Below are 14248 nucleotides of genomic sequence, written 5' to 3'. Positions count from 1 at the left end.
GTTTGTCATGTTACTGCCTGTCATAAAACCACGGCCACTTGGTTCCACAGTGTTTGTTTCTCAGAGAGAGACACAGTGTTTGATCTCTTCTGCAAGGTGTTTACCTGCTATGTCTCCACATAGTTGAAAAGAAGGTAATTCTCTCCTGGATTGAAGAAGCCTTACTTCCAAGGGGCATGGGAAAAGAATTCTGTCACCTGAATTTCCCTGAGACCGGTCACACTTAATGGGTGAGATTGGGGGCAATTCAGATTTACAATTCACCTGGCTTGGCAAGAGGGGGGAGGTAAAGTGTAATTGCTATTCCAGCAAGCTCTGTTTCTCATGTTTTGGAAGGAGAGAAGCCTTCATTCCTCTCTGTCCAATATGAGAAAATTAATTCTGTATATTAAATATTTGGAGGCCTTCCACCTCCTACAACAATCCTACAACACAAGTTAAACATTTAATTCATTAACATAGTAAATGATGGCAGATAAAGACCTGTACAGTCCATCCAGTCTGCCCAACAAGATAAACTCATTTTACATGGTATGTGATACTTTATATGGACAGAACTCAATTCTGCTGTACAATTCCTTAATGTGGCCATTACCACAACATCACCTTGTATTTGTTCACACTGGAGTCTGCAAATGCCTCTCCGGTACTATGTAAGCCACATTGAGCCTGCAAATAGGTGGGAAAATGTGGGATACAAATGTAACAAATTTAAATAAATATGTATACCTGTGTTTGATTTGTCCCTGCCATTCTCAGGGCACAGACCGTAGAAGTCTGCCCAGTACTGTTCTTGTACTAAATGTTCTGAAGTTAACATCGAAGCCCCTTAAAATTTACACTCCAGCCCATCCATATCTATTCAGACACGATCAGGGCGCAGACCGTAGAAGTCTGCCCAGCACTGGTTTTACTCTCCAATTACCAGCGTCGCCACCCAATCTCCGCTAAGATTCTGTGGATCCATTCCTTCTGAATAGGATTCTACTACTACTACTATTTAGCATTTCTATAGCGCTACAAGGCGTACGCAGCGCTGCACAAACATAGAAGAAAGTCCCTGCTCAAAGAGCTTACAATCTAATAGACAAAAAATAAAGTAATCAAATCAATGTGTACAGGAAGGAGGAGAGGAGGGTAGGTGGAGGCAAGTGGTTACAAGTGGTTAACGAGTCAAAAGCAATGTTAAAGAGGTGGGCTTTCAGTCTAGATTTAAAGGTGGCCAAGGATGGGGCAAGACGTAGGGGCTCAGGAAGTTTATTCCAGGCGTAGGGTGCAGCGAGACAGAAGGCGTGAAGTCTGGAGTTGGCAGAAGTGGAGAAGGGAACAGATAAGGATTTATCCATGGAGCGGAGTGCACGGGAAGGGGTGTAGGGAAGGACGAGTGTGGAGAGATACTGGGGAGCAGCAGAGTGAGTACATTTATAGGTTAGTAGAAGAAGTTTGAACAGGATGCGAAAACAGATAGGGAGCCAGTGAAGGGTCTTGAGGAGAGGGGTAGTATGAGTAAAGCGACCCTGGCGGAAGATGAGACGGGTAGCAGATTCCTTTGTATTTATTTGTATCTTCTGCCTGGACCGATATATTCACATCACCCCTCTCCTCAAGTCACTTCACTGGCTTCCGATCAAGTACCGCATACAGTTCAAGCTTCTCCTACTAACCTACAAATGCACTCGATCTGCAGCCCCTCCTTACCTCTCTACCCTCATCTCCTCTTACATTCCTACCCGTAACCTCCGCTCTCAAGACAAATCCCTCCTTTCAGTACCCTTCTCCACCACCTCCAGGCTCCGCCCTTTGTCTCGCCTCACCCCATGCTTGGAATAAACTCCCTGAGCCCATACGCCAGGCCCCCTCCCTGCCCATCTTCAAATCCTTGCTCAAAGCCCATCTCTTCAATGTCACCTTCGGCACCTAACCACCATACCTCTATTCAGGAAATCTAGACTGCCCCAACTTGACATTTCGTCCTTTAAATTGTAAGCTCCTTTGAGCAGCGACTGTCCTTTTGTGTTAAACTGTACAGCGCTGCGTAACCCTAGTAGCGCTCTAGAAATGTTAAGTAGTAGTAGTATTTATCCCACACGTTTGAATTCCATTACCGTTTTCACCTCCACCACCTCCCGTGGAAGGGCATTCCACATGTCTACCACCCTTTCCGTGACAAAATACTTCCTGACGTTTAGTCCTGAGTCTGCCCCCCTTCAACCTCAATTCATGTCCTCTAGTTCTACCGCCTTCCCGTCTCCGGAAAAGGTTCGTTTGCGGATTAATACCATTCAAATATTTGAACGTCTGTATCATGTCACCCCTGTTTCTCCTTTCCTCCAAGGTATACATGCGCAGTAAAACCTTACTGCGTTAAATGTGCAGCCCTACTTATAACAAATAGTTCTTAAATAAACGTCTTAAGAAATTTCTGAAATGTGCTTGTAATTCTAAATGAAATTTTTTTTTTTTTTTTGGACACAGCTATTTTCTTCTTTTGCTTCTCCTGGGGTTGTTGTGCCTTTTAGATTTCGGGTTAGATTTACTAAAATGCACAGCTAGGTTGCCACATGAATTAAGATGCGTTACCGTAGATTCCACCTTGTTCAGTGAGACTTAATTTCTAACAGTGTCCTAATGCGGTAGTTCATTTTAGTAAATTGTAACCCCACCCTCCCCACCCCCTGGGTTTTTTGATATCTTTCTTGCCGAATCATGGCAGTGACTGTCCTTGGACTGGGTTCACAAAGTACAACTCCCCTTGAACAAACGTAGTACACGTTCACCCCAAGTCTGGGAATTAGCTGTTGTCACTCGGCACTGACTGAGTTGCCTGCCTTCCCTTCCTCTGCTCACCTGTGACTGTGACCCCTGATCGGTCTAAGGAGCAGAAGCCAGGCATAAGAATTGAACCTAGACTTCCTAGCAGGAGCTTTTATTTCAAGACTGTAGACAATCTGCCCCCCCCCCCCCCCCCAAGCTGAATCTGAGGTTCTTTTGCTGCCTTTAAATTTAATGATTGTAGTGGCTAGTACCGGCTTGTCAAAATTGTTTTCAAGGGCCACAAACAGCCAGGTTGATAACCCTAATGAATATGCATAAGAGCAATTTGCATACCATGGAGCCAGTGGATGTGCACTTTTCTCGTATGCATATTCATTGGGGTGTCCTGGAAACCTAACCTGATTGTGGTTGCTAGTGTGTCCCTCAACACTTCAAGCGTTTTTTTTTTTGTGTGTGTGTGTTTGTTTTTTTGTTTTCATGATCGATTGCAGCCCTTATAGGCAAGTGAGGCTTATAGAGTTACTATGATTTCTCATTTTGTTTTCTTGTTCCAGAGCTGCTCCCCTCTGACTGTCTTCAGGTAGCAGATGCCACTTGGCTGGTGCTCAGTGTGTTGTCTAATGGCTGCTCTTCTAACAGTGCCCAAACCGTGGGTGTGACCAAGATCGCCAAGTCTGTCATTGCACCGCTGGCAGAGAACAATGTGTCTGTCCTGATGCTGTCAACCTATCAGACGGATTTCATTCTGGTAAGAGTAGAGAGATCCAGATCTGGGTTGGAATATTAATTGCACATTAGTTCTGTTGGGAGACAGCAGCTGCAAACTGGTGAATGACCTTGGTGCTAGCGAAAGGATAGGATAAGACTGTTCTTTCAGTTAAATGTTATAAACCATTTTGCCATTGCTCTATGAAAGGCAGTATATTACGAACAAATAATACAATAAAAATGATGAGATTAAATTTTTTTGTAAAACTTTACTGATGACAACGCTTAGTTGATAGCATTATAAACTGAAATCCTCTGTTCAGTGTTTCTGCTTATCTGTCCCATGAAGCCCTAGGGCTTCACTCCCAATCCTTGAGGGCCACCAACGGGTCAGGTTTTCGGCATACCCCAAATGGCCCTAGGGCTTCACTCCCAATCCCGGGGAGGAATGTAGGGAGAGATGAGAGTGGAGAGGTATTGAGGAGCTGCACTTATAGGTCCATAAGAGGAGTTTGAACTGTATGCGGAAACGGATAGGAAGCCAGTGAAGTGACTTGAGGAGAGGGCTAATATGAGCATAACGACCCTGGCGGAATATTAGTCGTGCAGCAGAATTTTGAACAGATTGAAGAGAGAGATGGGTAAGTGGGAGACCTGTGAGAAGCAAGTTGCAATAGTCTAAGCGAGAGGTGATAAGAGTGTGGATGAGGGTTCTGGTAGTGTGCTCAGAAAGGAAGGGGCGAATTTTGGTGGTGATAGAGGGAGAATATGTGCAGAGAAGGAGAGGAGGAGTCTCCCTCTCCTCCACTTGTCGATATTGGTGGGTGAGATGACTTAAACCAAATTGCATTGTCGCTCACTGTTCCCTCTTGAGTGCTCCAACCCTCATCAATCTCTAAACGTTTAATGGAACATGGAAGGTTTCCTGTAAGAAACTTAGTTGCAGTGGTAGAAGGTTAGAAAAAAAGCATAGTTTCTATTCCGGTTTAGGGGTCGGTAACTGACTTTTTTTTTTTTCTCCTCCTTCCTCCCCCCCCCCCCCCTTCTCAGGTTCGGGAGCAGGATTTATCTGTAGTTATCTATACGCTGGCTGCAGAGTTCAACATCTACAAAGAGGTAAACGGTGAACTAGTCCGAGTGAACCATGATGATGCAAGCAATGGATTCCTGAAATCAAAACATGGTAAGTGGCTGGCGTTTCCCGCTCGTGTGGATGGGGGTGGTTTCTGTGCCAGCATACACCTGGGCCTAAAGTATCCAGTTTAGGCCCAGGTGTATGCTGGGCCTAAACTGGGGCTTGGGGCTTTGAATTGGATGAATGAAGCCAACGAGCCCCGGACATATGAATGCTGTTTGTTTTTAAACATGGTACTAGATTAACAACCAGTACTTCTCATGGTTAGGTGATCATACAAACCCAGGGCAGGAAGGGACCATGAGAAGTCAACCCAGTCCAGAATGAGAGATGGTTTCCCCCACTCCCTAGCAAGCCCTTCTCTCTATTTCTAAGTAACATCCCTGTTGTGCACTTAAATCTGTGTAACATCTGAGATTAAAGGCATTAGGCGGTAGGGGGTGGGGGACTAAACCTAATGGAAACTACCCAATCCCTGGACACAGCCAAGAAGTTTGCTCAATCAAGTACCCACAGAGTGGGCTCCTATGGTTGGCGCAGCAGGCTGAGAACCAGGGAAGCCAGGGTTCAAATCCCACTATTGCTTCTTACGAGCTTGGGCAAAGCAAATAACCCTTCATTGCCTCGAGTATAAATACTGCTGGGTTGGCCTGGTGGATACTTTTTTTTTTTTTTAAACACCTTGCAGTGATCTTGAAAGTGTGTTTTACTTTGCAAGGCTGTGGGTCTGCCGAAGAAAAAGCATCCCTCACACTCTGCAGCTATGGGGATAGTGTGCAATGTGATAACTCTCGCAGCTGACAGTTGTCCTGGCATCGTGACTTCATAAGCATACAACAGAGAGGGTCAAAGTACACAGCACAAAGAGCTCTCAAGAATGGAACAAGTATACTTTATTGATGACCCGACAAGGGCTGTGTTTCGGCGTAACGCCTGCCTCAGGGGGTCAGTTCCACCAAAGTATAGATGTTGTGGCTCACCACAATAATAGTCTGCTCTGAGAGTTGGAAAGTAAAAGACTGGAGCAGAGTGAAAGGCCAAGAAATCATACCCAGTGCTGATACTATGCCTGGTAACATAGTAAATGACGGCAGATAAAGACCTGAAGGGTCCATCCAGTCTGCCCAACAAGATAAACTCATTTTAAATGGTACGTGATACTTTATACCCGAGTTTAGTTCGTAAAGGAAGTAATTTTAGCATTTTATATACTCAAATACTTATAAAATTATCCAGGGGGATGCATTAAAAAAAACATAGGGACTATTATATCATATATGGGGCCTGAGAATGGGGGGAGTGAGGTTGGCCCCTGTCCATGCATTTTACTAAATACAGAAGCTTTTGATTCTTAAAGACACATAGATGCATATGTTGCTTGTATAATAGACACAAGATATGCACCTGCCTTTCCTGCCTAGTCAGACTTTTCTTTTATTTATTTTATTTGTTACATTTATATCCCACATTTTCCCACCTATTTGTAGGCTCAATGTGGCTTACATAGTACCAGAGAGGCGTTACGGACTCCGGTGTAAACAAATACAAAGTGATGTTGTGGTAAGATAAAGTTCATGTGGCCCAGCCACACTAGGGAATCGTACAATGGAAGAGTTGTGTTATGTCCATTACGTACTTTAGTTTTGTTGTGTCGCAGAGATCAGGCATTTATGTTCAATTGGTAGGGTATGCCTTTTTAAACAGGTTAGTTTTAAGTGTTTTCCTGTTCTGGGGGAGCACCAGGCAGTCGGATTTTCAGGATATTCTTCAAGATGAGACAGATTTGCATGCCTGTCACCTCCATTATATACAACTCTCTCTCTCTCATGCATATTCATTACAATATACTCAACAACTATTGCATTTATTTTTATCTTTATTACATCAATTAATCTCATAAACCTAACAATTATTGTCTAAAATCCCCATATATCTATCATTCATTCATTCATCCATTCACTCTAATTCACATTTATAAAACTAATATCAAAATATCAAACTCTATAACAATAGAACACCCGGAATAATAGAATCACTTATGATCTTATAACAAAATGTTGCTTTCAATAGCAATACTGGTGTAAAACTTATAGATTACACTGACATTCAAAGCACTTCTTCTTCATTACGATCCTCTCTTAATCTATTGATAACCTGCTGTAAACTTTCTGTTACCCTGTGGCAATTAGTCCATTGATTAAATCAATTGTCCATCACGGCAGGTTTAAAACAAGAAGTTACATTCCATCGTAACCCACAACTGATTTACTCTGTGCTGTAGTATTGAATGACAGTAGTTCCATTCACCGTGACTCCATTCTTCACGGGACTTTTCCTTGAATTTCAAACTGCTTCACTGCAGCAGTCCTCTCATTTGTTTACTAAAACAATTGTACACGGACCCTACACGATCGTGTTTCGCAAATTTTGCGTCTTCAGGGGTCAGTAATCTATGTAAACAACAATAATAGCATACATTTGTATTTCACAAACAATATTACAATCCTTTTAAAAACCAGTGTTATAAACTCTTACTGGCTCTACAGGTGGCCAAGCATTCAACAATCCTGGATGTGCCGGTGGTAACGCCTCAAAAGACGCCCACACATGCGCATACCAAGGCTTCAAGGAGACTGAGTTTAAATACCCTCTCTCAAATTTAACAATCCTGGATGTGTCGGTAGCAACGCCTCAAAAGACGCTAACACATGCGCATACCGAGGCTTCAAAGGGACTGACTTTAAATACCCTCTCACAAGTTTAACCACTCTACTTCTTTATTTAACCCATAAGGGCTTACAGTGTTCCAAAGGTAAATTAGCCTTTGTTCTTTACGCAATAACATGCGAGGCACATTACCTCCTCTTTCAAAACTAATTTGACTCAGAACTACAAAGCGAAGATCCTGAACTTCATGTTTGACATCCACCCAATGTGAAACCAATGGGGCTTCCATTCGTTTAGTACGGAGATTACTGAGGTGTTGTGCTATCCTAACTTTAATCTTTTTAGTAGTCAATCCAATGTACCATAGTTCACAAGGACATTTTATGCCATACACACAATTTGTAGTATTGCAGTCAGTATGAGCCTGCAAACGATATATTTTCTCTGAATGAGGAACATTCACTTAATTAACTTGCATGGCATACCTGCAATATACACACCGATCGCAACTCCCATGGCCAAATTCCTCATGTCCTGCATTACATGCAGTATTATGCCTTGCCAATTGTTCACCTAAATTTCTACCTCGAGAGAATGCAAACCGAGGAAATTGCTGGAAAACTTTATGTATACCTAATATAGACCAATGACGTTTCATAATTTGTATAATTTGACTAGATGACTTAGTGTAAGGTAACACACAAGTCAGCGGATCTTTTTTTACAGATCTATATTTCTGGTTATCATATGATGGATGCCATTCATTGTGGTTATTGAATGCTCTCTTAGCCGCTTTTTTAAAAATTCTATCAGGATATCCTCTATGTTGAAAACGTGAAATCATTTGAAAAGCTTGATGAGTGTATTCTTCACGAGAACTGCACAGCCTACGGACTCGAAGCAGTTGACTCGATGGTATACTGTTTTTTAACCCAGAAGGGTGGTGGCTACGATAATGTAGTATTGTATTACGATCAGTTTCCTTACGGTAAATCTTAGTGATAAATCTACCGTCATACCATTGGATATTTACATCCAAAAAATTCACCTCTCGACGACCAATACAATGTACAAATTTTATATGAGGGCTCACTGTATTCAAAATTTCCAACAGTTTCAATAAATTATCTTCTGTCCCTTGCCATATTACCAGAATGTCATCTATATATCGTAGCCATTTAACAACACCCTCAAAATGTTGATTTGTATATATATACTGCTTCTCTAACTGGTCCATATACAAACATGCAATAGTGGGGGCTACTGTGGCGCCCATCGCAACTCCTTTTATTTGATGAAAAAATTTTTCTTTAAACTTGAAAAAATTATGATAAATGACTAACTCAGCTATATTGCCAAGTAAAGTTATTAATTGATTGGATAACTCCAAAGTTTCCAATAATCCCTTAATCATAATCACAACTTCCCTTTGCGGGATATTTGTGTATAATGCAGTAACATCTAATGTTACCAAGCATACCTCTGCATTAGCATCAATTTGTACATCTTGCAAAATATTAAGCAAGTGATCTGAGTCTCTCACAAAAGAAGTTATGGACTTTAAACAAGGTTGCAAATGAAAATCCAAAAATTGAGAGAGCGGTTCAAACAGAGATTCACATCCAGAAACAATGGGGCGGCCAGGAGGTTTTTCCAAACTCTTGTGTATTTTTGGGGTGAAGTAAATTATAGGAATTTTTGGAAATTGTCTAAACAAGTATCGAAATATTTGAATAGAAATAACACCTTTTTCACAAGCTTCCCTTAACAGCTCATACACCCTCGATTGATACTGGGTAGTAGGATCTTCCTGTAGCGGGCTGTAAAATGTTTGATCATTTAACTGAGAGAGGGTATTTAAACTCAGTCTCCTTGAAGCCTTGGTATGCGCATGTGTGGGCGTCTTTTGAGGCGTTACCACCGGCACATCCAGGATTGTTGAATGCTTGGCCACCTGTAGAGCCGGTAAGAGTTTATAACACTGGTTTTTAAAAGGATTGTAATATTGTTTGTGAAATACAAATGTATGCTATTATTGTTGTTTACATAGATTACTGACCCCTGAAGACGCAAAATTTGCGAAACACGATCGTGTAGGGTCCGTGTACAATTGTTTTAGTAAACAAATGAGAGGACTGCTGCAGTGAAGCAGTTTGAAATTCAAGGAAAAGTCCCGTGAAGAATGGAGTCACGGTGAATGGAACTACTGTCATTCAATACTACAGCACAGAGTAAATCAGTTGTGGGTTACGATGGAATGTAACTTCTTGTTTTAAACCTGCCGTGATGGACAATTGATTTAATCAATGGACTAATTGCCACAGGGTAACAGAAAGTTTACAGCAGGTTATCAATAGATTAAGAGAGGATCGTAATGAAGAAGAAGTGCTTTGAATGTCAGTGTAATCTATAAGTTTTACACCAGTATTGCTATTGAAAGCAACATTTTGTTATAAGATCATAAGTGATTCTATTATTCCGGGTGTTCTATTGTTATAGAGTTTGATATTTTGATATTAGTTTTATAAATGTGAATTAGAGTGAATGGATGAATGAATGAATGATAGATATATGGGGATTTTAGACAATAATTGTTAGGTTTATGAGATTAATTGATGTAATAAAGATAAAAATAAATGCAATAGTTGTTGAGTATATTGTATGAATTTAGTACAACTATTTATTGAATGATACCTTAGACAACATTGTGAGATGCATATTCATTAGGGATATCCTGAAAACCCGGGCTGGTGGTCCCCCAGGACAGGTTTGAAAACCACTGCTTTATGTGATTGTAATGACAATGTACTGGCTAAGATCCAGTTCCACTGATCTGACACTTAGCCAATCAGGTTTTCAGGATTACCAGGGTAAATATGCAAATCTATCTCATGAATATTCATAATGATGATCCTGAAAACCTGACTGGTTAGGTGTGCCTCCAGAGGGGGGTCAAGAAGAACTGTCATGGAGTCTGTGCCTCCGCATTTCATAGTCTATGGGGAAGATTTCAGGCCTTTCCTGGTAACTTCTTCCTATTGCACCTGATTTCCCTCATGTATCGCTTCCCTATTATAACACTCCCAGCAAGAAAAGCTGGTGGTGGTAGTTGGGTGAATTACTAAACTGAGCTCTTGTATGTTTTAACCTGATTTAATTTTGGTTTTATTAGTTCTCTGAAGTGGTGGTATGTAAAAATGAATAAAATCTCTTTGGGACTGTATTTGGAGATGGGGGAAAAATATCTACATATTGACTGCTTGCATTGCTGAGGAGGCTGCTAGGGTTTGAAGAGATTTTGTGGCATTATTAGGCTTATTGATTACATTTCCCCTTCCTACATTACTTTGAACACAAAATTCATTGTCCGCTCCTCCACCAGACTATAAGGAATATGTATGCAATGGATGTCTTGGCTTGGTTTCTCCACTAGGTGGCACTGTGCCCCTTGACTAGCACATGCTGTGTCTATGGTGGCCTTTGTCTTGAATTGGAGCCAGTGTAGAGTAAAAGGACAGTTCATGGTTAAGTAGCATTTTAACTTTGGAAAATATGAAAAAAGTTTTAAAAAAATCTAATACGCATAACAGCTGCCATTGTGAATAAGTGTCTCCCCTCCCCTTGCCCCATCCATTTTCCACCTTTTATTTGAAGTTCAAATATTTTATTCATTTATACTATACAATGACAAATGAGTACAGTAATATAACGGTAAGGAATGTAAGATAATACAATATTTATATAGTAATATAGTAAATGACGGCACATAAAGACCTGAACGGTCCATCCAGTCTGCCCAACAAGATAAACTCATTTTCATGGTATGTGATACTTTATATATACACCAGAGTTTGATTTGCCCTTGCCTTTCTCAGGGCACAGACCGTAGAAGTCTGCCTAGCACTCTTCTTGTACTAAAAGTTCTGAATCTAAGCCCCTTAAAATTTACACTCCAGCCCATCCATATCTATTCAGTTACGATCAGGGCGTAGACCAGGGGCGTAGCTACGTGAGGGCATGAGCCCCCGTAGATTTGGCCCTGGCCCGCCCCCCGCCGTCAGACTCACAGAAATGGAAGCCTTGCAGATCAACAACGCGGCTGCGCTGGAGAAGAGGACTTCGGCTGGTGGGGGTTGGGGACCCCTGCCAGCAAAGGTACCCAACAGCGGCGGTGTGAAGGGGGGGTTGAAAGGGTTGGCGCCGGGGGGGGGGGGGGGTCAAAGGTGGTGGTGGCGGCGGTCAAAAATGGTATGGGGGGGGGGGGGTTAAAATGTGCTCCCTCACCTCGGGCTCTGGACCCCCCTCCCGCCGAAGTCTGGCTATACCCCTTGCGTAGACCATAGAAGTCTGCCCAGCACTGGTTTCGCTTCCCAGTTACCAGTGTTGCCACCCAATCTCTGCTAAGATTCCGTGGATCCATTCCTTCTAAACAGGATTCCTTTGTGTTTATCCCACGCATGTTTGAATTCCATTATCATTTTCATCACCACCTCCTGCGGGAGAGCATTCCACATATCCACCACCCTTTCCGTGCAAAAATACTTCTCATACAGTTTGCAACGCAAATCCCACACCATTTTTATAGCGCTTCTTTGCACTGCTTCCAGGTTTTTTTTTACATCTTTAGCAAGATACGGCCTCCAAAACTACAGTAGTCTAAGTGGGGCCTCACCAACGACTTGTAGAGGGGCATCAACACCACCTTTCTTCTGCTGGTTATGCCCTTCTCTATGCAGCTCAGCATCCTTCTGGCCACGGCTGTCACCTTGTCGAATTGTTTCTTCCCCTTTAGATCCTCGGACACCACCCTTCAGCAATATTTGCCACCATATTCATTACAAAATCATGAACAGTATAGAATTACCCCCCCCCCCCCCCATCTTTCACATATAACAGTAGGGATGGAAATAAGATATGATAATAACAAGTAGCTTATGAAGATTAGCTGCCTATAAATCATTTTGATATGTTCCCATATGTATTTGATATGATTCCTTAGTAAATTTCTGGGCAGTATTTGCTTCATAGCTATATGTACAGCTTAGTCTGTCACCAGAAATAATATTCAAATCCAGTGTACTTTTCTAGGAATGTATATTTTGTAATGCAATGACAGTATGAGTATTAGTTTTATAATAATCACTGTGAGCGTTGAGTTATGCTGTTACCCAGTTATTAAGTTTAAGGGACAATTACTTTTTCATATCGGTGATATGAGGTTTGTTTGTTTTTTTTAAATAACTTTGTTCCCTTTAAATAAATGAAGTAATTTAAAACCATCTTTACTCGGGCTTCCTGTCTAAAATATCTTCAAAGATCAGAAACCAGTGTGACACATATGCAAAATAGGGGAAATCAAGAGGGGGGGGGGGTAAATACGTCTTCATATCGCTGTATCTGATTATTGCAAGGGTCAAGTGTGTTCTCTTCCTTGCTGAGCAGGAAGCGTACAATTTAGCTCACCACCTCTTTACAGTCCGTAAAAATCATGCATCTCTGGAATGGCCCTAAGGCGTAGATTTTGGCATATCTCAAGATTGTTAACTGGGAACTTACCGATTTTTGTTTGTCATTTTTATTGATGGTAAAATTCAGATAACACCGTATAAACTAGATTGTACAATGAATACAATGCCTTCCACAACTGGCGAATACAAAATAACCAGTACATTTTCCCCTTTTTCTCCCCCACTCATTCATTCCCCGTTCCCCGCTTCTTAATAACAGTTGAGACATACATTATCAATGAAAAACCGTGAGAACATGCTACTTGTATGCATACTTTAGTACCCCCCCTCCCTATCCCTCCCCCTATACTCCTGTTGCTGTGCCAATGATGCATGCCATTCATTATCTTAAGAATTAAGTATTCTACTCCGTGCCACTGTCATTAGAGTCCCAGAACAGGGCCCAGGTCTGGCAAAAAGCCTCCCCCCTAGGTGTGGCCAAGTCACCCACTGCTCTACGCTCCAATGAACAAAGAAAGATCATCCTTGTGCGCCATTTTGACAACAATGGGCAGTCTGGTGTTATCCACAAGTGCAGAATGACCCTCTTGCCCATCAGAACTGTCTGTTTAAGAAATGGTGTTAACCCTTTTGGAGAAATCTGGGACAATTGGAACTTATCAAACAACAATAACGGTCTCCGATGCCAAGTAATCCTCCAAAGGCCAGACACATGATTACAAATCTGCGCCCAATAATCCAGAACTCCTGGGCACTTCCAGAACATGTGTCCCAAGTCTGCCGGAGAATATCCACACTTCAAACACTTATTGTCACTTCCCATACTCGCCCGCCATGCCCTATGTGGCGAGACAAACATGCGTGTAAGAAATTTGTATGATGTCTCCCGCAATGCCACACTCTCTCTGAGACTCTTGGAATGTCCATAAAGCATGCCTTCAGTTGCTCTGCTTGTATGCCCACCACTAATTTTCTGTTCCATTGCATCGCCAACTTAGCATAATCATAATCTCCAAGGTGTTCCCTAAGCCCTGCATAATAATATTTTAGGGGCACTGCCCTTTGAGCATCTAAGGCCAGAATCGACAACGAACATTCCCACACTACTGGGCTATTTGCCGAGGGAGGGAGTGACTGTAAATAGTGACGTAACTGAAATACTGCAAAGAAATCTTTCCTTATAGGTTCAGACTCCCTTGTTAGATCTAAGGTTTTCAAAGTCCCCTCTTCTGTATATAATTGGTGAATATACAATATTCCATGAGCCGCCCAGTTAGCAAAATTAGCTGAAGTATTGCCCGGTGGGAAGTGTTCATTTCCCCTTATTGGTAACAACTGTGAACATGTCGCCGAAAGTCCATAATGGCGACATAGCCAGCGGCAAGCCTTCCGTAAAGGTAACAACAAGGGCGCAAAGCATGTTGGTGTTTTCAACTCCCTTGGCAGTGCATGTAACCAGAAACTAAAATGACGTGGGCGTAAAACTTTGGTTTCC

At 42.0% G+C, this 14248-nt stretch overlaps 1 protein-coding gene across 3 annotated transcripts in view; it reads left to right on the top strand.

Moving 5' to 3' along the window:
* CASTOR1 (cytosolic arginine sensor for mTORC1 subunit 1) overlaps positions 1-14248 on the top strand; it is a 74140-nt gene that overhangs the window by 27077 nt on the left and 32815 nt on the right. For all 3 annotated transcript variants that reach the window (XM_030218985.1, XM_030218982.1, XM_030218984.1), the window contains exons 3-4: positions 3330-3523; positions 4534-4666. In XM_030218985.1, the coding sequence (XP_030074845.1) occupies positions 3330-3523; positions 4534-4666 (327 nt within the window). The remainder of the gene's footprint in view (positions 1-3329; positions 3524-4533; positions 4667-14248) is intronic.

Source organism: Microcaecilia unicolor, chromosome 11 (assembly GCF_901765095.1).
Source record: "Microcaecilia unicolor chromosome 11, aMicUni1.1, whole genome shotgun sequence".
Taxonomy (NCBI): Eukaryota; Metazoa; Chordata; class Amphibia; order Gymnophiona; family Siphonopidae; genus Microcaecilia; species Microcaecilia unicolor.
The sequence above is the reverse complement of the archived record's forward strand: the minus strand, read 5'-3'. Positions and strand labels throughout refer to the sequence as shown.